The sequence below is a fragment of the Elephas maximus genome, chromosome 9 (genome assembly GCF_024166365.1).
Source record: "Elephas maximus indicus isolate mEleMax1 chromosome 9, mEleMax1 primary haplotype, whole genome shotgun sequence".
NCBI lineage: Eukaryota > Metazoa > Chordata > Mammalia > Proboscidea > Elephantidae > Elephas > Elephas maximus.
The window spans coordinates 43,401,876-43,427,832 of NC_064827.1; the positions used below are offsets into that span (position 1 = coordinate 43,401,876).

Consider the following 25,957-nt stretch of genomic DNA (forward strand, 5'->3'; position numbering starts at 1 on the left):
CAGCCAGGGTCTGCAGAGCCAGAGAAGCAGGCAGAGTGGACTGAGGTTAGGTCAAGGTGGCCTCCCAGCTCTTTCCTGGTCCTGGCCAGGTGGGACGGGTAAGGGGATGGCCAGGCACGGGTGTGCACGCATGCTGGCACACGCTGCGCACAACAGGCGCATACTCAGGCCCCCGCAGGGGGAGGGGTGGCTTCTTCATCAAAGTCGCCTCCATCAGCCCGATGAGTTACTGTAAGGGCCGGGCCCTGGGCCAACGGGGCTGCAGCCATGGGAGACAGGCGCTGCCGTGAGCACTGCAGAGGGTGGGGGATGGGGTACCAAACAGACACTGCAGGGGTGGGGGTGCTCAGAGAAGGAAGAGACCCAGGGAAGGGGGAACAGAGAGGCAGGGGGAAGGGGAGAGACATAAGCAGGGACCCAGAGGGCCACAGAGAAACAGAAATAGGGAGAAATGGACAGAGTAGAAAAGACGCAGGGAGAGAAACGGGGAGCACAGGAAATGAGTAGAGATTCAAGGACACAGAGAGGAACAGACCCAAAGAGAATGACAGACCCCAGGGTCTCTGTGCCCATCCTAGAGCATCTCTCTGAGCCCACCTAGCCACTCCAGTGTGAGGGCAGTGTGAGTGCTGGGCCTTCCCAGGGGCTACTGGGCTTCTCCCTAGAGATCCAGAACCTCAGCCTCCAGGGGGTAGGGGTGGACTAAGATCCCACCCCATCCCTGCCCCTGCTTCTCAGGATCCAGGAAGCCTCAGGCTAGTTTCACTTCCCCTTTTCCTCAAAGTCCCTGCTGGGACCCATTCACCAGGTGGGGAGGCTAAGGCCAGAGGCATCCAGGCCATGCACCGCCCTGCCCTAGCTCACCTCAGGTCACCCATCCCAGGCCAAAGAACATTTTTCCCAGGAATTTTCCAACTCCACGCCCCACGGCTCTGGGGCACAAACCAGCCCAGCTCCCTGCAGGCCCCCCAAGGGAGCCAGCCTGGCCTCTGGCCCCAGTCCAGAATGAAGAGGGAACAGATGGTACCCTGCTAGCAAGAAAGGAGCCCAGTGCCCAGCAGTCCCTGAATCTCTTGTCAGCACAAGGGTCCAACACCTCTCCTGACAGTGAGCCCCACAGTGTCATCCTTATACACACACAAGTGACACATCAAGGGACAAATCCTGGGGACCCATCTTACTACCACTGTCCCACTGTGACACAAAGACACTATCACACAGTGGTAACAATACCAAAAACAAAAAACCAAACCCACTGCCATCAAGTCGATTCCAACTCGCAGCAACCCTATAGGACATAGTAGAATTGCCCCATAGAGTTTCCAAGGAGCGCCTGGTGGATTCTAACTGCCAACTTTTTGGTTAGCAGCCGAAGCACTTAACCACTGCACCACCAGGGTTTCCAGTGATAACAATACCCAGTAAAAATAACAGTTACACAGTGACAGTTACATTCAGGGATGTTGATAGAAATCAGGGTGACAATGATGCAGTGAATGACAGTCACATAAAACAGCAGCAACAGGACGATGACACCTGTTGACACTGACAGTCACAGTGACAGTCACCTCAGGATCAAAGATGCAACAAGACTGACAGTCACACAGAGTGACACCCACCGCGACATCAATGCATAGAGACACCGACACAATCAGACTCAGTAACACTGGTCCATCATAATACACCCATGGAGGCTAACAGTCATCAGTAGTGACACTGACACAGTGACATACAGACAGGCTCTAGAACAGTGACCCCAATTACCCAGTTTCTGAATCTGGCTTAGGATCCAGGGCCCAAGACCCCTCTTCCGAGCCCCAGCAATGCTAGGCCCAGCTCCCATCCCCCTACCCCAGCCCAGCTAAGGGCAGAACATCAGGCAGGAGAGATGTTAGCTTTGGAAAGCCCCTACTTACCCATGCAGAATCAGAAAGCAGTTTCAGTACAGAGCCTGACAACCAGGTTTGGAGGGGATGGGGTGGGGTGCAAGCACATTGACTGAATCTCAGCTACAATTGTGAGTGTTAACCTGCAATAGTGTGTTCAGAGCTTCATGGTGCTGGTTGGCATGGGTGTATTGAGGGTAGGCTCAATCTGGCCTGGAAGATGAGTGAGCAGGGAGACCCCAGGGCATGACCTCAAAGCAAAGTTACTATCACATCTCCTAGATGGGGAAATTGAACTTCAAAGAAGTTCACAAGACTGGTCACCCCTGGGGTCAGGGTAGGGTCAGAGACACTCCACCTGACGGAGGGCATCTGGCCTGGGGCAGGGCCAAAATGACATCTCTATAGCTTCCAGTCCTCCTTTGGCAACCTCAGGCCCCAGAATCCCACAGTGTGAGGGAAAAGGCACCTCTGTCCTAAGGCTGTGTCTCTTTCGCCTCCTCCTCAGCAGTCCTAATGGGCCCATCCCTGGGAACAAGGCAAGATCACAGGACACAGCATGGACTAACCATTTCAAAGGCCTGGGGAACTCCAGAGGCCTCAAACCTGCAAAGGAAGTAGGCTGGAGCAAGGACAAGAGACATATAAGCTTGGAGATGGAGAAAGAAAATGAGAGACAGGGCAGAGGCAGAGACAGGGACAAGGACACAGTGGGCAGAGAGGAACAGCACTGGTTGAGGGGGAGCCTGGGAGAGACAATCAGGGTGGCAGGAAGCTCCAGAAGGGGGAGGAGGGGCCGAGGCTGGGAGGCCCCCAGATCCCACCAGGCCTAGGCAGCCTGGACAGTGTGGGCGGTGGGGGCGGGGGCAGAGGCCTGAGCGGTCCTGAGACTGAGGGGGGCCAGCTAAGGAGGGAGGCCTGGCCCCTGGCAGCTGGCCCAGCAGGCCCCCCACCAGGGAGGGGGCAGGCCCAGGTCAGGGGCCAGCTCTTCGACTGGGCCGGCTGGCCTCAGGCTCCCACTCCCTGTGGCGTCTCTCCCTCCTGTCTCTCTCCAAGTCTCTTGTCTCTGGTTCTCTATCTCCCTTCGTTACTTCTCTCTGAATCCAGCCCTGCCTCTTCTCTCAGCTCTCAATGGTCTCACCCCCAAGTGGTGCAAAGGATCCAGATGCCATGCCTGGATTCAGGAAGCAAGGCTTATCTCCTCGTGGGCTACCACATCCCCACCCACGTCGGAGCCACTGAGAACTGAAAGCCCCAGTGCTCAGTGGGGAAGGACCCTACCCAAGCATAGGTTCCCCTTTCCCCACTTAGAAGGGGGCAGGATGAGCTGAGCACCAGTGGGAGGGGGGCCAGGAGGGAGGCAGGGGGAGCAGTCCCCCAGCTCCAGCCGCTGGCCGAGGTTGTGGAAAAGGAGGCGGCCCAGTGTGAGTGAGTTGGGGGGTGGGTATCTGCACCTGCTGCTGTGACCTCCACAGCCGGAGTTGCGGGCCTGCGGGGCGGGGGGACAAGATTCCAATGGATTTTGGCAGCAGCCTGGACTCTGAGTGCTCAGTCCCCCCACCCCCAGCCTCCTGCACCACGGGGACCCTGAGATCAGCATGTGTGTGCCCTATTACACATGTGTGCAGGCATGTTGTAGGGGGAGCTGAGGCCCTCGCATAGCGGGCCTGGCCGGGTAGCTGGAGCGGTGTCCTGGAGAGGCAGAGGTCTGATTTCCTTCAGCCTGGTGCCCACATGTGCAGCCCTAGTCAGAACCCGAATGCTGCCTGGTGACCTGGGCATGGGCTGCATTGCACATACACAGTAAGCAGCCCTCTAAGTGCAGGGGGCCTGGGTCTTCTCCCCCAAAAGGCATCTGGCTCAGCCCCAGCCTCTCAAACAGGGAGCAAAAGGGACAGATAAGTTCATCTCCTCCCTCTGGGCACACAGGCTCTGGGCAGCAACTCAGAATCTGAAATACAAGTGCCAAGTTCCCATCCCCCACCTGAGTTCCTTCTCGCTGCCAGGAGAATAAGGAGGACCCTTCCGCCAAGAAAAGGCCCACATGCCAGTCAGGTTAAGTCTGCAGGGAGGGAAGCTGCTCCTCTTGGAAGGACAGAATGCTGCAGCAGGAGGTTAGACAGCTGGAAGAGTCCCATGAAAGGTGGAGGATGGGCAGAGCAATAGGGTTAAATGAGACTTCCCTTAGCTGAGGGAGAGAGTGCTCCAAGGGGATGAGGAGGGGACAGGAAAGAGTCTGCAGGGCCCTCCCTGGAGGTGGAAGGATGGACAGAATGGCTTTCCAGGCTTGGACGCTGGGGCAAAGACCTGTTTGCCTCCACATCTCCCACCACGCCCTGCCCCTGGCCCCATCACTGCTAAGGTGCAGACACACCCTCAAATACATACGCAGACACCAAAGCAAGCTCATACACACGCACACACGGGGAGGGGGGCAGTAGACATGAAGCATTGTTCGGTAACAAAAATAGCCAAAGATGGTCTTTCTGACAAAGCCAGGGTTGAGTGGGGAGAACAGAAGCCTCGACTGTCTTCATGGAAGTGTCCTGTTCTCCCTGCTGCCTGGACATACACGCGTACCGCGAATGCTACTTCTGAGGAACCTTCTGGTCTGCTGGGCAAGAGCAAACCCTCCCCTCCTCACAGTGGGGAAGCCAAAGCAATCTGTTCCTGATGGGTAAACACAGGCGAGAGTACGTGCATGTGCACGCTCACACACACACCAGCAATTCAGGGTCACACAGCACCCAGTGCTCACTTCACCCCCAGACATAGCACACACTTGGGCTCTCACTACCATCCAGCAGAGCTTCCCAAACCGCACCCTCCCCCCGCCCCCCACACACACGCAGCCATAGCTTTACAGACACACCCAGGCAGCCTCACACTGACACTGGCATTCAGAGTCAACCATCATGGCCACACATCAGGCCCTCCCACGTGGACATCCGCTGCCATAGCTTCGAACACACTGGTGTGCATGCACACACGCATTACAGTCACAGTCTCACACACACACGGACTCCCTCACACACGTTCACTCAAAACAGTCGTGGTCTCACATATGGATACCATCACACACTCGGAACAGTCGATCTTCCACACAAACAGCATTACACACCTCCAGAAACTGAGAATCTCCCCAGTCACTCTCAGCCTCTCACACCCCCACACCCAGCAGTGGGAAATACACTGATCCAACTATCACACACTCAGAATAGTCACATCATACTGGGACCTCAGGTGGCTGAAGCTGCACTTGTGGGGAGGGGAATAAAGCCCAGGGTGACCTAAGGCAGGACCGGAAAGAGAAGGGGAAACTTTGCTGGTCCCTAATTTTAAAAAGCAAGAAAATAGGAGTCTATTCCCTAGGCAGCTCGTTTCTCCCCTGACAGTGCTTTCAAAGACATTAGGGAATGAGGGGAGAACCAGGCCAGGCCAAACAGAAGGGGTGAGGGATCCCCTGTGTGTGAGAAATAGCAGCACTGGGAGCAGCAAGAGGAGCCAGAAAATCCCAGAAACCAGCCCACTCCCTAGGCCCCCACCTCCTCCCTTCCTCACCCCTCTTCTCCAGGATGAGGAACAGCAGCAGCTCTCAGCCTAGCCACCTGCTGTGTGACCTCAGGCCTCTGTGAAACCTCTCTGTGCCCACAGCTGCCTAAAGGGCACCCAAATGTCAGGCCTGGCTGCAGGAGGGGGAGGGGAGGGGAAGGAGGCACAGGATGCCAAAGCCCTGTCATCACTTGCTTGTCAGGCCCAAAGACAGATAGGGGCCAACACCAAGCAGCAGGCGGCAGTCAGGAAGTTGAACACTGGAGGGTGGGAATGCTCCCCTAACTAACCACTGAGGACAAGAGTCCTAAAGTGTCCTTGGACCCTGCAGCCCAGCCTCCCACCCCAGGGCCCCTTGGAAGCTGTGTTGCAGTCCAGGCAGAATGAAATTCAGGCTGTGCTGGCCAGGCCCCAAACGGAATAATTGGCAACGTTGTTGACATCTTTACCACTTGCCGCTCCAGGTGTAGCTGGGACCCCGATGCCCCCATCCTAAAGGAAGCCTGATAGGGCTCCATGGGAGCCATCCAGGCAGCCAAGCATGCCAAGCAGCCCACAGCAGGGCCTGAGGAAACCAGGCAGGGCAATCCCATAAAGCCAGGTGATGGGGACTTACGGAAACAAGGCAGTTGGGACAAAAGAAACCAGGCTGCAGGGTCTAAGGAAACCAAGTGGGGTAGAGGTGGCGGAGAGGGGGACTAGGCAGCAGGGCCTAAGGAAATCAGCTGACAGGGCCCAAAAGAAAGTAGGCTGTAGGGGCCAAATGGAACCTGTCAGTGCCGGCTGAAGTTAGCTAGGAGGTGAGGACAAATGAAGCCAGGCGGCGGGGATCAAATGAAACCAGGCAAGAGGCCCACAGGATGTGAGAAAGGAAAGGTATCAGGAGCTCATCCCCTCTGTCTAGATGTCACCTCCACACCCTGGGCCTCTCTTTCAGTAGCCCCCTCCCACCCAGCCGGTGGTCCCCTCCCCCAGGCCGCTGGACAGAGCCAGAGCCCCCCCTACTTCCAAGAGGCCTGGTCCAATTGCAGCCAGTGGGCCCCGGCCCCATCCCTGGGACCTCAGGAAGTCCCAGTCCCTCCCACCGGCTGCAGAGGCAAGGGGGATTGGGGGGAGAGAAAGAGAAGCGAAGAGAGACAGCTTGGCAGGGGGAGCGCGCCGAGCAGCCGCGGGGGGCGGGGGCCGAGAAAGGAGCGGGAAGCGCCGAGGCGGGCTGGCGGACGAGCGCGGGCGGGGGCGTCGCGGCGGCGGAGAGGGACTAGAACCCCGGCCCTGCGACCGCGCGGCCACTGACCTGGGTCCCCGCGCAGGCGCCCGTCGGTGCCTCCGGCGCTCCGTGGGCCCGCCCGGCCGCCCGCGGGCATCGGGTCCCCGGGGTCTGTACTGGGCCGGCGGCAGGAGCGGAGGCCCTGCGAGTCCCAACAAGCGGGCGGGTTAGGGGCCGGACCCGGCCGGGACCGACGCGGGCCGAGCCGCGAGCGAGGCAGCGAGCGGGCCGGGAGGAGGGAGGAAGAAGCGCGCCGCGAGCGAACGAGCGAGCGAGCAGAGGGAGCGAGTGAGGGACGGCATGCAGTGAGGTCATCCTTTGAATCTAATTGTCTGAGTCAGGAGGAGATGTGGCACTTGATTCGAGGGGAGGGGAGGAGGAAGAGACCCTCCTGGCTGTGGGGCCAGGGCCCCTTCTCACACCCAGGGGCGGCCGGAGGCCTCCCGTACCCCCCTTGCCCTAGCAGCTAAAGTCCCCTCAGGCCATGTCTCAGGACTGACCTCTGCTGCCTGGGGTATCAGTCTCAGCTCTGAGCCAAATTTCTACTTTCTGGGGGTGATGGAGAACCTCCCCATCCAGGTCCAGGTCAGTTTCCTCCATATAAGAGAAAGTCCCCAACTCACCCCAGGTCATAGTCCTACCCTCTGAAGATAAAGGGGGAAGTTCAACCAGCCTTCCACGTTAACTTCATGCACTTTAGGAGCATGGGGTCCCCAACTCTATTACCCAAGTCACTTCCTGGACTGAGAATTTGGGGGGATTTGGCCACTGAACCCCAATTCACCTTCCCACTCTCTAGGAATGACAGTGCAAAGGCTCCCCAGTCCTATAGTCACTTTCTGCACTTTAGCGGGCATAAGGACCCCCAAATAACCTTGAGGTCTCCCCACTCTTCATGCCCCATCCATCAGGAGGGGCAGGAGCAGGGCCAGATTCCTATGGTCCCCAGGGGCTGCCCAGGGGACCAGGCTGCCCAGATGGTGGGGGGTATGCCATGGCTTGGCCCTGGGCCTGTTGGGTGTGCACACCCGTGCATGCACACATAAGCACACGCACACATGTGCACGTGCACACGGGGGAAGGGGGGCACCAGGCAGCTGGGGATCTCACACCAAGGGCCACACACCCCTCCCCTCGCCCCCGTGGGGGAGGGGTGATAAATATTTAAGGGCCTTTTAGCTCTGAAGGGGCTGAAGCTGGGTGAGGGAGGGGGATCCAAGCTGCCTGATTAATGGGGTTACGGGCTTGGATCAATCCATCCGCCCGCTGCTCCCTCCTCCCTCCTCCCTCCCTCCGCCTAATGCGCTTTATCAGGAGACGCTTTTCTGACTTGGCAGCGTCGGGCGTTTTAAATAGACCCATTTAGAGCAGGGGTTGGGGGGAGAGATGGAGGGGGAGGGAGACAGAGATTGAGACAGGCTGGGAGACAGAGATGAAAATGAGAGAGAGACAGGCCCTAGAAGAGGAGAGACTGAGAAGGTGCAGAGACAGAGAAATAAGAGACTGAGGGTGAGACTCCCCAGAGGCTGAGATCGAGAAGGGGGGTAACTGGAGGCCAAAGGAAAGCTGGAGGGCCAAGGGGTAGAAACAAACAAACAAACAAACGAGACAGAGAGAGAAAAGGAGCTACCCGCAGCAGGGAGAGACCCAGAGAGAGGCTCTCTGCAAGGGTTGAGTGCTAGCCTGGGAGACAGAAGATATCTTTTATTTCCAAAAACAGTTTTTCATCCACTTTGTTAAATTAAAAAGCTGTTTTTAAAGTGGTGGTGGAGGTGCTGCTGGGGGAGGGGTGGACACAATTGCCAAGTCCTCCCTTCATAGCCACCTCCTCCTCAGCCCCCACAGAAGCTGCCTTAGCCTGAGCCCCTGAAGTGTTCTGCAGCTCCCCTGCTCTCTCCAATCCTCAGGGATTTCCTGGGCCAGGGTCAGGGCATCTGAGCTACTGTTCACTGGCAGAAAGTCCCTCCTGCTGTCTGGCCTTAGTCCCTTCTACTGCAGGGAGCCCATTCTCTAGTCTGACCACTAGCCTTCTCTCCAGCTCCTGTCCCAGCTCCCTAAAGTGTTCCCAAAGTTGGAGGAGGATTATGGAGTATGGGGAGGGGAAACAGGGTGCCCTCACAGCTCAGTAGCCCACTTTCCCAATAAGCCCTCAGACTTCTCCCAGGTGTGTCCTCCGTACATATTATGTTATTGTTCAAATCCACTTCTTAGCCCCATCTTAATCTGCATTTCCATCAGATACCCCATCCCATGTCTTTGGGTCCTCTGGACTAGTGAGGTAGAAGCTTAACTTTCCATAGCCTTTTGAGGCCTCCTTTCTTCCTCTCCAGGGCCCCAGCCGCATCTTAAGCCCCTTTTCTTGCCAAGTGTCAGCCTGGGGTACCCACCCAACACTCAACAACACCCCAGTCCTAGTTCTAAAGGGTCAGCCCCCCTCCAGGCCGGGAAAATGGCCAGTCTGTTTGGGAGCTCAGATGAAAAGCCCAGGCCGGCCTTTGTGGGCCTCTGGCGGGTTTTGGACAATAGGCCCTTCCGTTCCGCTTCAGCGCCTTGATTCCTTAGACGCCCCCACCCTGGGCTGCCAATCCAGGGGCCTTGCCTGGCCTGAATGAGAGGCAGGGAGAGTCAGGCCTTGCCCCACAGCTGGCCCCAGAAGACTCTGCACTTTCAGACCCCCCATCCCAACTCCTTTAAGCCCAGCCCCCCCACCCCCCCCCACCCCCCACAATCAAACCAGAGAGATGCTTCAGAGGCAGAGAGGGGGCCTGAGGATGCTGGGACAGAAACACCCTACCACACCCAGGGTTCAGCTCCCGTCAGAGCACAGCCCAGCTTCCTGACCTGGTTTTGGCCTTGCCTGTGTGACCATTGGGTAAATCTCTTCTCCTCTGTGGGCCTATCCTGGGGGCAGGAGGAGGAAGGAGAGAGGAACAGAAAGAAGAGAACTCAAGTTTCCCTTCACTCATGTCCCCCAGACCTACGGCCCCACCACACCTGCCTCATACCTTGAGACGAACCTGCCCTGCCTGGGCCCCCAGCTCCTACCTCTTCACCACGGATATACCAAGAGCATCAATGTCCTCCTCCTTCTCCAGACCAAACTCTTCCTGGGACTGCCAGAACCAAGGGGTGGGATGAAGCGACAAGGCTGGATTCTGGAAGGGCAAAGAGCATAAATCAGAGGTCACAGAGGAGCCACATGCCTCGGTCCAACTCAGAGCTCATTCCACACTCGAATCCCCACTGTGAAGGAGGGAAACTGAGGCAGGCAGCAGGTCAGTGCCTGAAGAGTAAAAGCTGAGAGTAACCCAGGCTCCCTCCAGCGCCCCTTGCTGACTTGAGGTTCTGAAACACAGGGACAAAGGAAGGCCACAAGCCAGCGGCCTGACATCACACAAAGATACACACACTCATAAAAATCCAGACAATCCAAAATCTTCTACACAACCAATTCGTCCTTATACATGTACTGGCACAGAGACACAGGGCCACAGGCAGGGGATAAACGCCCAGGGCATACAGTCCTCCTCCTTTTCCTCACAACCACCATGATCTACCCAGCACTTCTTATGTGCCCGGAACTGGGCTGGGTACTTTATATTCATTATCTCATTTAATCCTCATGACTTCTTCATAAGGTGGATTCTATTATTCTTCCCACTTGACAGTTGAGGAAACTGAGATACTGGGGGGTTAAGTAACTTCCCCAAGACCACAGAGCTGGTCAGCTCGAGTCTAGATCTGAGCCCAGGCTAACCCCAAAGCCTTTCTGCTATACCAGTTTTCCTCTGCAGATCTCTCACCCTGATGCCTTTCCCAGTAATAACAGCAGCTAGTGCTTGCACAGAGCCAGATACCGTGGAAGCAGTTAGCAACCATTTTTGTCCTGAATCATGAAAACAACCTGAGGAAAATGAGACTCAGAATGCAAGAAAGCAGTTTGCCCAAAGTCATACAATTCATAGTTGGTAGGAGAGCTGGCCTTGAACTCAGGGATGTCTTGAAAGCAACAGTTGCTTCTAAGGACTCCAGTCACTCAACAGACTCCACCACCACCACCTACAAGACCCCAGAAATCCTCAGGGTCCAGCTGTCCTTCCCCAAAACAGATGTCTGTCAAAGATGTGATTAGGTGTTAAAATGCACTCATGAGAGAGGGACTCTATGTCATCTCAATCTTGCCCAGGGATGCAGAGAGCCCACCGACAAGGGAGAGATGGACAGAAACTAAGACAAGGTGCTAAAGATAGGCTGGCTGGTGGGGACAGACACAGATACACTAAGACACAGGCCCAAAAAAGAGAGAGACAGAAGGGAAGACAGAGGAGGGGACAGGTTGACATGAAGAAACAACAGACACACACCAACATGCACAGAGACACATATTCATCTGTCACAAGAAAAAAAAAATTGCGAAAGCAAGCAAGGCTTACGCTGGGGGTGCGTGTGTGTGTATGTGTGCTGGGGGGACATGCAGACTCTGTATCGCTACGCACATTACACCAGCTGCTTCCAGCAATTTCATCTGATTAATAATAAATGCCCCATAATTACAGTCACTCCCCCAGCCCTTCTTCCTGTTTTTTGTCAGCTGCTGCCAGGCCAGCCCCCCATGGACCCCATGGACCCCTCCATCCTTACCTGCATCTCTTAGGAGGCAGAGAGGACATGGGTTGATGGGGGAACCCAACTCCCAATCTGAAGGGAAAATACTCATCTCTCTATCTTGGATTAATGCCCTCTGCCTCCAAGCATAGGTCATCTCACTTAGGTCTCACCCAGAATTCTCCCTCCCATCCTGGGTATAACCTGTGCCCCAAAATAAGGCCTGGGGGCCCAGATCTGTGAAGCAGGGAGCTGAACCCTCCCCAACCCCGGCCCACCCTTTACCACTCACTAACTGAAAGAAGTCTCCACCCACAAACTTCACCTAGCCTTGGAACCACACAGCCTCAAAGGAGGAAGGGACCAGCATGAGGCCCCCCACCCCATCATTTCAACCCCAGGCAGCCCCAGAGTCTCTGCCACTTGGGTACCCTCAAGCTTTGGACACTTGGTGGCTCCACGTCCCCTTCCCATTCCTGAGCACCACCCCCCCCGCCAGGTCTGCCTCCTTCTAGGCCTCCCACCCTAGCTCTCCAAGGCAGCTCTATCAGAATCAGCTGCGGGTTTGTGCTGATCTGTTTCTAATCGCTGGGGCCTGGTTCACGCTTGCCCCCCCCCAATATTGATTCCATTATTTGGAGAGTCATTGACGTCAGGGGCCTGGATGGGTGCCAATACCGCGTTCTCTCTGGGCCTGGGCTGGGGCCCAGCCCCCCACCCCAGAATTTCATGGAGGGGCCCAGAAAGGTCAGCTCACGGGCCAAGGTTGCAAGGCATCTGCCTTCAGTGGCTGGGCTCCTCTTGCCTTTTCGGATCCACCCGTGCAGCTGCCTTCCCCGGGGAAGGGGCTGCAGCACATAGTCCGGGGGGCAGGGGCAGAAGTGCCGTGGGGGCCTGTATGAGGGGATCTGCAAGAATCTCACTGGGACTCTGGCTGCAAGGAAGGCAAGGAAGGGCTCTAAAGAGGTAGGGGTTGGGGGGGGCAGTGGCACAGAAAAGGACACTTGGGGAGGATTTTGTTTTCTTTGCCATACACTTATTTTGGAACATCCTGAAGTTGGATTTGAAATTGTTACTACTGACAACTTTATTTTTATGTCTGATATCAGATGCATCTCCAGACTTTCTGAGAAGAAACTTAAAATCGGCAGTGTAGGACAAGAGATTACCCCACATGTTGCCATGATCTTACTAACCGGCACACTCATTTTATAAATCTTGGCTCCATAAATCTCTGTTGCTCTTTCTACCTCTTCGTCTCCTGTGCATCTCTCACCCATTCTGCCTCAGTTTCCCTGCACTCACACGCTCTTTCAGTCTTCCTGGTTCTGAGTGTGTGTGTCTCCCTCTCTGTCTCTTTCTCCCCAACTCTATCCAACCAAGATGCAGCCACTGCTGTACACCAGCAACTCCCAGGCTCTGGCTGGACAGGGTATTTTTAGGATCCAAACCCTGTGTTCTCAGACAGACATTAATAACCAATACAGACAGTGTGTGGTGCCTGAAGCAGCTATGCATCCTCAAAACCCAGCCCTTGGAAGCACAGAGACAGGAATCCATTCCCTCATCTAGAGTCCAAGAAACCTAGACCTAGAGAGAGCAAGGGGCAGGCACATGACAACATGGGGAGAAAAGGACTTCCCCACCTTCCAAAAAATTCTGAAGCTGGGGAGAGGACAGAGGTGACCTCCAACCTCTGCCATAGAACCAGGGCTGTTGCCCTGCCCCAACTCCCCTAATCCAGACCTTTCTAAGGAAGATGGCACCAACTCTCTGCACGCCTTTACTAAGAACAGGGAAGTCTTTCCTGTAGTCTAGCCTGCAAACCACTCAGGGTTCTCTGGAGCCAAATAGTCGTGTGCAACAGGGGCCGTTGGGCCTCAACCCGTGAGCCCCAGAGGGATCCCTCTTCCTGTGATCTGTCCTACTCAACGATTCATTCCTCAGCATTGACTGAGCACCTACTCTCTGCCAGGCACTGTGCTGGGAGCACTCAGCCAGATGGGAAATGAAAGGATGTATTGTTCCCTCCACACTGCCCTCCTACCATGTACCAGGTCTGCACCAGGTCAGGAGGTCCAGTGGTATACAGGGACGACCCTGTCCCTGGGTCCCACAGAGCTTACAGGTCACTACTCCACAACCTTGCTGAGTGTTGTGAGGGGAAAGGCTGGTCGGGTATGGTGAGGCATACAGACAGCTCTGGGTCTGGAGAAACCTGTGCTCCTGTAGAGCGGGGGACTCTTTAGTCCATTCCTAAATGGGAGGAAGCCAGCCGGCCCTAGTGCTGATCAGGAGTCACCCCCGTAGTCTAATTTCAGTTCCTCCCTCTGCAGCCCCAGCCCCAACTTCTGAGAGCTGATTCTCCACAGCCCAAGTGTAACTCTTACCCTACATCTGCTCCACCTCCTCCTCCACTCCTGGTCCTCAGAACTCCCGGCTCCAGTGCCCCCCAACCTAGCATGGCTCTATGCTCTAGGGTCTCTCTTTGCTCTCTGTCAAGGTATAGGGGGGTGATGACCTCAGGGCTCTCCACCCACAGGGACCTCTTGCCTCCCCAGCCCCTCCGCACAAGAAGCCGGGACCCTAGTGGGCGTGGTCACTCAGGGCCACAGGAGTTTACACAGCTGAGGTCTCCCCCACTTCCTCAACCCATTGTCAGTCTGGAGGAGGGGTCATCTCTCTCTTCTCTGCCGCCTTGCTCTCTGGGACCCCCCCAAACCAGGCACACATGGTCCCCCCCGAACCATCTGCATTTCAAAGAAAATCCGCTCCATATGTTTCCCATTCATTTACACTTGAACTCACCATGGGGGGGGCAGAGAGCAGGGCGCCTTGCCTCCAAGCCCCCACCCTTATAGGGGGTTGGAGAGCATGTGTCCCTTTCAGGGACAGGGAGCAGTTACAGCCCAGTCATTTCGGTCTGAGTGGGGGCTGCAAGGTCAAGTCCCTACTGTATGGGCTCCTGTGGGGGACAAGACACTCATGGTGGGAGGGGATGTAAAGCCCAGAGGAGTGTCTCCAAGGCAGGTGGAATCCCAGGGCTGGCTGTAACCTAGGCTCTCCAGGGTCATTGCTCAAGATGCCCTTCTGGAGAGAAGAGGATACTGGGGAGTGGGAAAACCCCAAGCATGCTCAGAACACAGGATAAGGGCTCAACGGGCATTTCAGGAGACATGGTGAAACATATTACATGCCCCCACGCAACCCTGGCCAGGAACAGACAGTTACCTCCTCCAGCTACCTTCTCACCAAAAATCTGGGGCTTCCACCCCCCTTAGAATCAGAGATTCACCATTCTGGGATGGACCTTGGAGGAGTCACTGGAGTCCAAGGTCTATTCTCCACTTCCAGGTCAGTCTTCACACCCTTACCATTAAAAGGATGAATGCGGTGGCAAGATGTCTTAGGAATCCATGAGTCTTATTTCCCTACACCTGGCTCTCTCTACCAGAGGGATGTTCAAGACTATTTAAGGGGAGATGACCCTTTAAATGGCATGTGAGGGACTGTAAGCGTACATGTCACGCCTGTACCAAAAAGTCAATCAGACCTTCTTGTTGAGCCCAGTCTTCTTGTGGAAGGAAATTTTTTCCTACCACCCCATCATCCACAGTCTAAGTGAGGAATGTGACCAAACATGAATCACCTCTCCTCCCCATCTTTGGAGGGGACAGGTCTTATAATAGCAGTCTCTGCTCCTCATCCCAACTGCCCTGATAAACCAAAGGAAAGCAAGAGTGTGAGTACTTGACTATGAGTCCTAAGTTCTACCTGGAGTGTAAACACCATGATCCTAGTGGGGATCTGAATGTGAGCCCAGAGTGGAAATGAAAATCTGGGTGTGAACTCCAGGATCCCTGTGAGAATCTGAGAGTTCCAAGATGGAAGTGTGAGTCTGAGTGTGAACACTAGGGCCCTAGTGTTTGTCTAAGCATGAGCTCCAGGATGTAAATATGAGTTTAAACATGAGTACCAGGGTCTAATGCCAATTTGAGTATAAGCTCCAAGATGCAAGTGTGCATCTGAGTGTGAGCCCAAGTCCCAGTAAGCATCTGACTATAAGCCCCAAGTTTCTTATGTAAGTCTAAATGTGAGCTCCAGGACTGAAGTGTGAGTCTAATTGTGAGTCCCAGGATTCCCATATAAGTCAGTGTAAGCGTCATAGTTCTAATGTAAATCTGAGCATGAGCCCTTGGTTCTAATGGCTTTCTGAGTGTGAGCTACAGGCTTCCCATGTGCATCTTGGTTTGAGCAGTAGAGTCCCCTTCTGAGTCTGAGCATAAGCCCCAAAGTCCCCCATAAGTTGAGTGTGAACATTAGAATCCTAGTGTAAGTCTGAGTGTGAACACCAGGTCCCTAAGCGATCCCAGGATGGAAGTGTGAGAATCTGAGTGTAAGCAATGGGTCCTAGCATGAGATTGAGTGTGAGCTCCAAGATCCTAATATGAATGAGTGTGAGCCCCAGGATATCAAGTGAATTGGAGGAATGAGATCCCCGTATGAGTCTAAGTGTGAGCTTTAGGTTCCCCATGTGAGTTTCACCCTCAGGGTCGTTACATGAATCTAAGTGCGATCCCAAAGGACCTAAAATATATCCGAACATGAACCCCAGGTTCCCCATGTGAGACTAAGTATGGGTCCGTGGTCTTAGTATGACTCTGAGTATGAGCCCCAGAATGTGAATCTGAGTGCGAGTTCCATTGTCAAGCTGTGATTCTGAGTGTGAGCCTAGATGAGTCTGAATGTAAACCCCAAGACCACAGGATGAGTTGAACTGTCCCAGTGTGAATCTGAGCACAGATTTCAGAGCCCCAGGAAGTCTTAAGTATAAACTTTAAACTGCTAGTCTTTGTATAAGACTCAGGATCCCAGTTGAAGTATGAACCCTGGCCAGGCGTGAACCTTAGGTCCATCTCACCAATCCTGACCAGGATTCCCAGGAACCTGCCTAGAGGATTGGTGTGTTGTGACAGTGGAGACAGGATGGTATGGCTTACTGAGACACATGGGCCCCTCCACCCTAGAGCCCTGACTAGCCCTACATCCAGGGGAATATCCACTTGTTCAAGCCCCATCCCCACACATGCAAACACACCTAGAGTTAACACACCCAGTGGTTCAGACTCCCTGGACACACAACAATTACAGATGCAAAAACACGCCCATCATTTTAGACCTCCACCACCTCAGTGATTACAGTCACACAAACACCCCCAGCGAGACAGACACAAATATACATCAGGTATTACAGGCAAAACAACTAGCATGCAGACATTCCTACACCGACCGGCATGCAGACACACAACCAGTGTTGCAGACAAGCTGCCAGCCACATAGACACACACAGACGCTTCTCAAAGGCAGAGAATAGACGGAAAGAGAAAGAAAATCCTGAATTTTCAACAAGGCGTGAAATAGTCCTGCCCGCCTAAAGCTACTGAGGGGGGAGGAAGGGGCCAAGAGAGCGAGCGAGTGAGCAAGCGAGCGTGAGAGCTAGACGCTGGAGGAGAGGCTCCTAAGAGGAGGAGAGACAAGCCCAGGAGAAGAGAAGAGCTGTCCGTCTGGTGACCTCCCCGCGGCCCTGCCCCCACGCACGGGGAGATACACTACTCCGAGCAACACAGGGACACCCAGGCCGGCTCACACAGAGCCTCACTGGAGGAGACACACACGGGCAGACTCACAAAGAGACTCTTGGAAGTATACCACAGGCGGACTCACAAGGACACACAACACAAGACTTACAAAGAGATACACTGGAGGAGACCCACTACGGGGAGATACCTACTGGCGGACTCAGGAGGAAACCACAGAAGGGCTTATGCTGATACACACGCACAGGCGGATTCACACGGACACACAAACACTGGCAGACGCACAACCGTCCGTTCACACCCTCGGGCGCTTTGAAGTCCAAATTTTGCGGGAGGAGGAAGCCACCTCCCTGGCTTGCGGGGAGTCACTGCGATCCCTCAGGCCCGGAATTTTCCCAAACCCCGTGCGCGCAGCTGGGGGGCGGGGAAGAACAGAGACGCTCTTGCAATCTGCCCCCCATCCCCGCCAGATACAGCCGATTGTCCGCCCCCACCACCACGCCCAACCTTCCGCGCGCCTGGACATGGGGGGCCGCGTCTCCCGCGCCCCCGCCCCCGAGTTTGCGGGCGAAGTTTCCCGTGAACTTTCCTGTCCCCCGGGGCCATGGGCCCACGCGCGTCCCTGCCCTCTCCCGGCGCGCACAAGGGCGGCCAGTCTGTCGGACCGCCCGAGGGTCTGAGGTTCCAGCCGCGCGCGGCTCGCCGTGGGGTACTCACCGCGCCCTCGGGTCGCGGTGACTCTGCGCCGCGCCCTCCGACCGCCCCCGGCAGGGAGCAAGGCAGGCAGCGCGGAGCGAGCGCCACTGCTGGATCCCACCGCCAAGCCCAGCGCCGCGCAGGCTGGAGCCGCCGCCTCCGCTGCCGCTGCCGCCGCCGCCGCCCGCTCTGCACCGGCTCCTCGGCGCTCGGCGGCTTTAACCCCCCCATCCTCCTCCCTCCCTCGCGCGCTCCCTCCCTCCTTCCCTCGCCCATGTGACCGCGGGCGCCCGCTCGGCCGCGCGCGCCCTCGCTCCCCTCCCCCTCCTGCCTTCCCTCCCCGCGCATTCGAGGCCGCGCGGCACGGCCCCTTGCCCGCCACGGCCCCCGCGGGCCCCCTCCCTGGCACGCGCCCGCGCCCTGGCACGCGCGGGCACACTCGCCCGTGCAGGCCTGTGAACCCCCACCCCAACTCGCCCCGAGCTGGCACACTCGCTCGCCCTGGCACGCGTGACTCCCTCACACTCGCCCTTGCTCGGGCGCGCCCTCCAGACGGTGATCCACGCGCTTCACGCTCAGCCCCAGCCGCAGGTCTCACAAACGCGCGCGCACACACATCCACACCCATTCCGCCTGCTTCTCCAGAGCCGCTGGGCGCACAACCCCCAGGGTCGCTCATTCACACTCTCACGCAGCATTGGCCAGGTCTCTCTTGAGCACACTCCGCACCTTCAGGCCCTGACTGCCTTCCAAAGACACCCTGGCACACCCGGGGCCAACTCTAGGGGTCCTTCCTTCGCCCAGCCATGAGAGTAGCACGAGCCAGAGTCTCCCACCGGCCCCCGCTTCGGGCAGACAAGGCCAGTCGGCTTCTACCCTCCCCTATCCTTATCGCCCCCAGCAACGACCCCCTTCCCAGTCACATACAGACAAACCCCTCTGCAGGGAGGCAAGGGGGCTTTACGCTTCCATGTCCCGGGATGGGCCAGACTGGGACCACCACGTCTCCGGTGCCGGCACCAGCCTCTCCCTCCTCACCTCCCAGACACGCTTGGGGAGAAGTCCCCACCAGGATGCAGGCGAGAGGGAGAGTGAGCCCGCCAAGGCTGGATGGGCAGATCCAGAGAGCGAGGCACGCCCCTCAACGAGCTTGGCGCTAGCGGCTCGCCCTCCAGTCTTCCTTTAGCAGCCTGGGCCTCTGAGGGGTCGGTGTGCTTACTTCAGTCGCCACCCCCGGGCCTCCGGTCTGGCTGCAACATGGGGGATTGAGGTTAGACAACCGAACCGACTTCTAAGGCAGCGCGGGAACGCAACGGAAAGGGTGAATGCCAGAGGCCGGAGAATGAATGGCCCATCCCCATCTCCACCCAAGGATTTTTCACCTGACCTATGACCCATAATCCTTAAGCCTTCTGCTACCCTTTTCCCCCTCCAGGGAACTGCTCCAGGGCTGGGGGCGGGGAAGGGAAGGAAAATATCTTGCAGTTTCCTTACGCCCTTCTCTAGGAAGCTGCCCGGAGCGCGCCGGCCCTTTCTCAACAAATGCCTCAGGGAGTCCCATTGCAGGGGAAAAACCATCTTCCCGCCACTGCCGAGCCTTTTCACTTTCACTTCCGTGGTCGCAGAATCCCCTCGTGCAAATGGCAGGGGTCAGCTAGGCCTGAGGCCAAGAGAGGGCCTGCCGAAGTTTAAGGACACACAGTGAAAAGGTGGTGCCCAGCTGAGGGCCAGCCTATCCCACTCACAGTAAGTGTCCTCTACACGACCTCTCCGGACCCGCCACCCTCCTGGGCCGCAGAAACCAATGACATGGTGGGCGTGGGGGACGGAGTAGGGGAGGCGACAGAATCTGAGGGGATAGGAATTGCCCCTCCCTCTGCGACAGCCTGGGCCTGGGCGAGGTTTGGTGCTGGAGGCCGCCCCTCTCCTCCAGGGGCAGACGGGCCTGGGCGCTCATGCCGGGCCTGGGAACCGCTGGGGAGCTTCAAGATCGGTGGGTCATTCGTGGGCTGACTTGACCTCCGGATGCTCCCGTGTCCCGGGTTCAGGCAAGTTTTCCCAGGTTGGGAGCCGTCAGGAGTTCTACCCCGGGCTGTGCTCGGGGGGCAGCCGTCGGCAGTGCCGCAATTCGCGGGTGCTGGAACAGAGTCCACTTAGCGTATCTGGGGTACAGGAGCTTCATGGGTCCTATATCCAAGGGTCCACGGAACCCGAGGGGCGCACTTCCGACCTGTCCGGGAGTCGATGGGTCAGCTGCTGCTCCGGGAGCGGGACCCAGCAGCCGCGCCCTCTTCCCCGGGGCCGCAGCGACACCTGGCGGCCACCGTGGAAAGCGCGTTTCCCCTCGGGCTGGGAATCCTGCTCAAGCAGAATCAGCGCCCACTTAACCAAATAGTTAGGGTGTGGCCCCCTCTCCAGCCCACCCCCACTGCCTGGCCTAGAGCCGATTGTTCTACCTGAGCTGGGGCAACAAACTACTTGTGGGTTTCTGCTCCTGTCACCTTCAATGCCCTACCTGCACGTGAGCCTCTGACCTTCCTAAACCTCCGTGAGGGACCCTCCCGTTCTCTCCACTGCCTTGGTGGCAAAACTGGGGTCCTTAGGAGGGGGCGTCAAAGCCCCGCAGGATTTGCCCCTGTCTCCACTTCAGTTTTTATTAGATGCTCCCAGGCTCTGCGTTTGTCATGACAGGGTTATCCTTAACTCAAATCCCACTTTACCGTGCACCTTCCCTTCAGCAGTCACTAGCTCCCCGATCTTCACCATCTTCCTTTCCCACGATGTGCGGGGGGTGGGTGGGGAGGGCACGCAGGAACCAACACCCCAGAGGCCAGAGCTTGCCTTGCAAGTGATGGGGATCCCAAATTTGGTAACCCTGGGAGGTCTTGGGAGATTGGGGGAAGTTCTCCTTGACTTTGAGTCCTCGGAGTTGTTGCTTTTTATTTTGTTGTTGTTGTTGAGAATATACACAGCAAAACAGACACCAACCTCTTCTACGTGTACAATTCAGTGACACTGATTACATTCTTTGAGTTGTGCAATCGTTCTTACTCTCCTTTTCTGAGTTGTTCCTTCTCCATTAACAAAAACTCACTGCCCGCTGAGTTTCCTGTCTCATCTTTTGGGTTGCTGTTGTCACTTTGATCCCATATAGATAGTTCTTAAAAAAACATAATGCTCAAGGCAAACATGTTATACTAGTTAAGCTGAACTGTTGTTTGATTTTAAGAAGACGTAAGGGGATATTTTTGGTTTGAGGTTTAAAGATCATCTCAAGGCAATAGTTTCAGGGGTTCATCTAGGCTCCATGGCTCCAGAAAGTCTGGAGTTCATGAGAATTTGAAATTCTGTTCTTCATTTTCCCCCTTTTGATCAGAATTCTTCTATAAAATCTTTGACCAAAATATTCAGTAATGGTAGCCCGGGCACCAACAAGTTCTTTTGGTCTCATGACAAAGTGGGCAGTTGTTCATGGAGGCAATTAGCCACACATTCCCTATTCTCCTCCTATTTCTGTGAGTCCCTGGAGATTTAGGTCCCTGGCCAGCACTTCCCTGGTAAGTGACCTAAGCTTGAACAACCTTCCATCCTCATCTCCGAGGAGTCAGTCGGTCCATCCCAAGACTTTGGGCAGCAAGTACCCCTCTGCACTGCTATGGAGGTGTTTACAAGGAAGGAAAGCTCCCACTCCACATCCTGTGGTCCACCTTTTCCAGTGCTCCTTAGAAAAACTGTGCTGATTTCTAGCCTGCTATACAGTTCCACTCAGGTGCACATACCTGGCTACCCATAAGTACAAACACTTTCACACATAGGCTCTCTGTCTTACCTACAAGTGCCAAACACATGGTCATGTAAAGTCACACACCCAGTCCCAGAGAATCAAATGTGTATATTCAGCCTCACCACGGCACACTGGGGATCAGGGTCCCCTGCTTGAGGCTGGGAGCCACGGATTCCTGAAGAAAGGCACTGAGTCCCCAAATCACACACTTACACATCGTATCCACTTGCAGACACACACAGCCTTGTGTCAGTCACACCCGTGTGTCACTCAGGCACACATGCAAAGTCACACACGTTCTCAATCACACAAAGTCCCACACTGGGATTTGGCGGGTCGGGGCGGGCTCCAGGAGGCAGTTACGTAAACTCCCTCACAGCCCCCCCTCACTCCCCCTCGGTCCTCCCCCTGCTTCCTCGTGCAGTGCCAGCGCCCGGGGCGGCTTGGCCCAGGCCCGGGAACAGCTCGGCCTCACAGAGGCTCCAGGCGCCGAGAAACCCGATCCGACAGAGCCCGGGGCCCAGCCAGGGAGGGGGCCCAGAGCCCCCCCCAACTCAGGGACCAGCCCAGCCCCCCAGGGACAACTTACCGCCATTCTGGGCCAGCTTCCAGCCCTGGCACCTAGGGCCCACCCACAGCACCCTCATTCTGCTGATCCCTTTCTAGAACCCTATCATCTGTGCTGCTGCCTAAGTGTTCCCTGACCTTTCCAACCTCTGGTGCCAGAAAAGGGCAAAGAATCCCTAAAGGTAGAGAATGGGTGAGGGCTGGAGCCATAATGGCAGAACCTAAGTATTCAGCCCAGAATTGTCCCCAATTCCATGGAGCCACCTCCTTTTCTGTCCTCCAAAGGGCCCTCTAAAGCCACTCTGATAGAATCTTTCACTTCTGCCTCAAACTCCTGTTCTGGGCCTTTCTCAAATCTGCTGCATACCTGCCTACTGACCTCAACATATTCTATCAGGATTCTAGTTTTTTCAGATAGGCCCAAGGCCTCCCCTCCCTCTCTTTGGTATCTTTCTTTTCTCCTTAGCTAGAAGTTCTAACTCCAGTCTAACTGCAGTTCCTCCTGCTTTGCTAAGAAGCTTGAGGGCAACCTGAGGCATTGGGAACAAAATCCCTGAAAGAAAGAAGGACTAAAGCTGAAAGTCAGGGAGTGGGAGCGGAGAGGAGGGGAGAGAATGCCTATCCCCTCCCTGAACAACCCCCACCCCACTCTGCAGCCCAGATTCGATTTTTCACAATAGCTTTTGAGCGTCCGCCTAGGCTGCCCAGGCCCAGGCGGAAAGGGAATTTCCCCCTATGTTCTCTGTTAATGAACAAAACATTTCATGTTGAAATTCCTCCTCTGCCCCCAGCCCAGTGTCTCTAAGGCCCCCCAGCCTGACCATGCAGGGGAACCACTAGGAGGGGGAACAGAATAGGGGGCAGCCTCAGGGGAAGCAGTTTACATTGGGGGGCATCTTTTTTCATAAATAATTAGAGTGACTTTTTTTTTTTCACTTTTGGCTAAAATTACCCACTCCTGTGGCAGCTTCCCAGAAAGGGCGGCGGGAGGGCGGCCGGAGCTGTCCCGAGGCCCAGGACATGGCCCCCCTCTCCCGAGCGAGGAGCCTTCCCTGAGTTGTTTTCCTGGTCTCTTCCTCTTGGATGTTTTTTTGATTATTAATCACATTTTCCATCCACAGGCTCAGTCCAGACCCCCTCCCCCCAGGGTCAGGACTGGACAGATGGAGGAGTGTCAGGCTCCAGGAGGATGAGTTGGGGACAAGATGAGCAGTGACCCTTGACCCAGACCAACTCAGAAGAGGCTGTCAGTGGCACATCACAGATCATATCTTCACTATCACATAAAAATAAAAACCAAACCCATTGCCATTGAGTCAATTCCAACTCATAGCGACCCTATAGGACAGAGTAGAACTGCCCCATAGGATTTCCAAGGAATGGCTGGTGGATTGAAACTGCTGACCTTTTGGTTAGCAGCTGAGCTCTTAACCACTACACCACCAGGGGGCTCCCACTATCACACAGTAGGACCTTAGTACAAGTGGAGTAAATGAATGAACAAGTGTCCAGCTATTTCAGAACGCAGCCAGCTCTAGATGGCAAACCTCCTAGTGCTGATCCCCTGGTGTTACAGACAGGGAAATAGCCCAGAGAAGTGGAGTCGCTTGCCCAGAGTCACACAGCAAGTTAGGGCAAGGGCCAGAGCCGTACCCCAGGAATGCTGATGGCTCCTCATAAATTAGCTAGTCAATAAATATATATTGAGTACGTACTATATATCAGGCATTGATCTAAGTGCTGGGATACAGCAGTGAACCAAACAGACAAAATTCCTATCCTCTTGAGGATGTGGAGCAACTGGAACTCCCGTATGGTACTGGTGAGCATGTTTACGCTAGCAGAATCTACTAAGCTGAATACACACACGTTTACTCTATCACCTAGCAATTTCACTCCTAGATATATACCTAACAGAAATGATTATGTATGGTCACCAAAGACATGTATGATAGTGTTCATAGCAGCTGTATTTATAATAGCCATAAACTGGAAAAAAGCCAAATAAATATATTGTGATGTAGTCACAGCAACGAAAAAGAATCAGCTACAACTATACACCAAAAAAAAAAAAAAAAACCTTTTGCCATCGAGTCAATTCTAACTTACAACGACCCTATAGGACAAAGTAGAACTGCCCCATAGTGTTTCCAAGGAGCGGCTGGTGGATTTGAACTGCCAAACTTTTGGTCGGCAACCGAGCTCTTAACCACTGTATACACAACATGGGTAAATCTCATAGACACATGGTTGAGCAAAGAAAAAAAAAGACACACAAGAGTACATCCTGAATGATTCCATTTATATAAAGCTCAAGAACAGGCAAAATTAATTTACGGTGATAGAAGTCAAAATAGTAGTTACCTTTATTGAGGGTGCGTATACATGTGCCAAAATTTGAGCTGCACTCTTAAGTTTCTGACCCACAGCAACCCTATGTATAACACAAAGAAATGTTGCTCTGTCCTGTGCCATCCTCGAAGCAGTAGATATGTTTGAACCAATTGTTGCAGCTACTGTGTCAACCCATTTGTATGTATTTTTTTTCTTTTTTTACTGTGCTTTAAGAGACAGTTTCTCATACAAAAACTTATACACACATTGTTATGTGACCCTAGTTGCTCTCCCTATAATGTGACAACACACTCCTCCTTTCCACCCTGGATTTCCCGTGTCCATTCAATCAGCTCCTCTCCCTTTCTGCCTTCTCATCTCTCCTCCAGACAGGAGTTGCCCATTTAGTCTCATGTATCTACTCGAGCTAAGATGCACACTCCTCACAAGTATCATTTCATGTCTTATAGTCCAGCCTAATCTTTGTCTGAAGAGTTGGCTTCGAGAATGGTTTTAGTTTAAGGTTAACAGAGAACCCAGGGGCCATGTCTTTCGGAGTCCCTCCAATCTCAGACCATTAAGTCTGGTCTTTTTAAGTGAATTTGAGTTCTGCACCCCACTTTTTTCCTGCTCCATCAAGAACTCTCTGTTGTGTTCCCTGTCAGGGTGGTCCTTGGTAGTAGCCGGGCACCATCTGGTTCTTCTAGTCTCAGACTGATGGAGTCTCTGGTTTATATGGCCCTTCCTGTCTTTTGGGCTCATATTTTCCTTGTGTCTTTGGTGTTCTTTATTCTCCTTTGCTCCAGGTGAGTTGGGACTAATTGATGCATCTTAGACACCCACTTGCTAGCTTTTAAGACCCCAGACGCCACTCACCAAAGGGGGATGCAGAACATTTTCTTAATAAACTTTGTTATGCCAATTGACCTGGATGTCCCCAGACCCCTGCCCCTGCTACTCTGTCACTTGAAGTGCTTGGTGGTATCCAGGAAACTTCTTAGTTTTCGGTTTAGTCCAGTTATGCTGATCTCCCCTGTATAGTGTGTTGTCCTTCCCTCCACCTAAGATAATTCTTGTGTACTATTTTTTTTTATCTAGTTAGTGAGTACCCCCTCCCTCCCTCCCCAGCCTCGTAACCACCAAAGAATGTTTTCTTATTTGTATGTATTTTTGCCTGAAGAAAACCGAAGTGTAAAAATTCCCTGCCCTCATGGGCCTCATACTCTAGTCAGGGAGGATGGATACTAAACAAAATAGCTAAGTATATAATTCGTCCATGTGACAAAGTTTACCTGACTCTCCAGGCCCCTCAGGCAAGAGGCGTCACCTAAATGTCACCTAAGAGAGACCTAGACTAGACTAGACTCCCTAGTCTTCTCTCATAAAACAGAAAAACCCAAACCCATCGCCGTCAAGTCGATTCCGTCTCACAGCGACCTGTTGTTAAGAGTGACTTTTAATTACCTAGTTACTTGTGTAGTGCCTGCCTGTGAGCTCCATGAGGACAGGTGTGTGCCCGTGGCTTCTCTAGGCACCTAGAGCTGGGTCTGGAATAGAACCAAAAAAAAAAAAAAAAAACCAAACCCATTGCTGTCGAGTCAATTCCTACTCATAGCGACCCTATAAGACAAAGTAGAACTGCCCCACAGTGTTTTCAAGGAGCGGCTGG

At 54.6% G+C, this 25,957-nt stretch overlaps 1 protein-coding gene across 7 annotated transcripts in view; it reads right to left on the reverse strand.

The window, feature by feature from the left end:
- Nucleotides 1–18,675, reverse strand: part of CNTFR (ciliary neurotrophic factor receptor) — a 39,055-nt gene extending 20,380 nt beyond the window's left edge. For 2 of the 7 annotated variants that reach the window (XM_049896399.1, XM_049896400.1), the window contains exon 1: nucleotides 6,733–7,784. In XM_049896399.1, coding sequence (XP_049752356.1) covers nucleotides 6,733–7,020 — 288 coding nt within the window. In that variant the 5' untranslated portion in view covers nucleotides 7,021–7,784. Of the gene's footprint in view, nucleotides 1–2,455; nucleotides 2,493–6,732; nucleotides 7,785–9,546; nucleotides 9,607–9,750; nucleotides 9,861–17,624; nucleotides 17,782–18,530; nucleotides 18,591–18,641 lie in introns of those variants that run through there. The other 5 variants (XM_049896403.1, XM_049896404.1, XM_049896405.1 and 2 more) reach the window with 5 other exon arrangements.
- Between the last annotated feature and the right edge of the window lie 7,282 nt (nucleotides 18,676–25,957).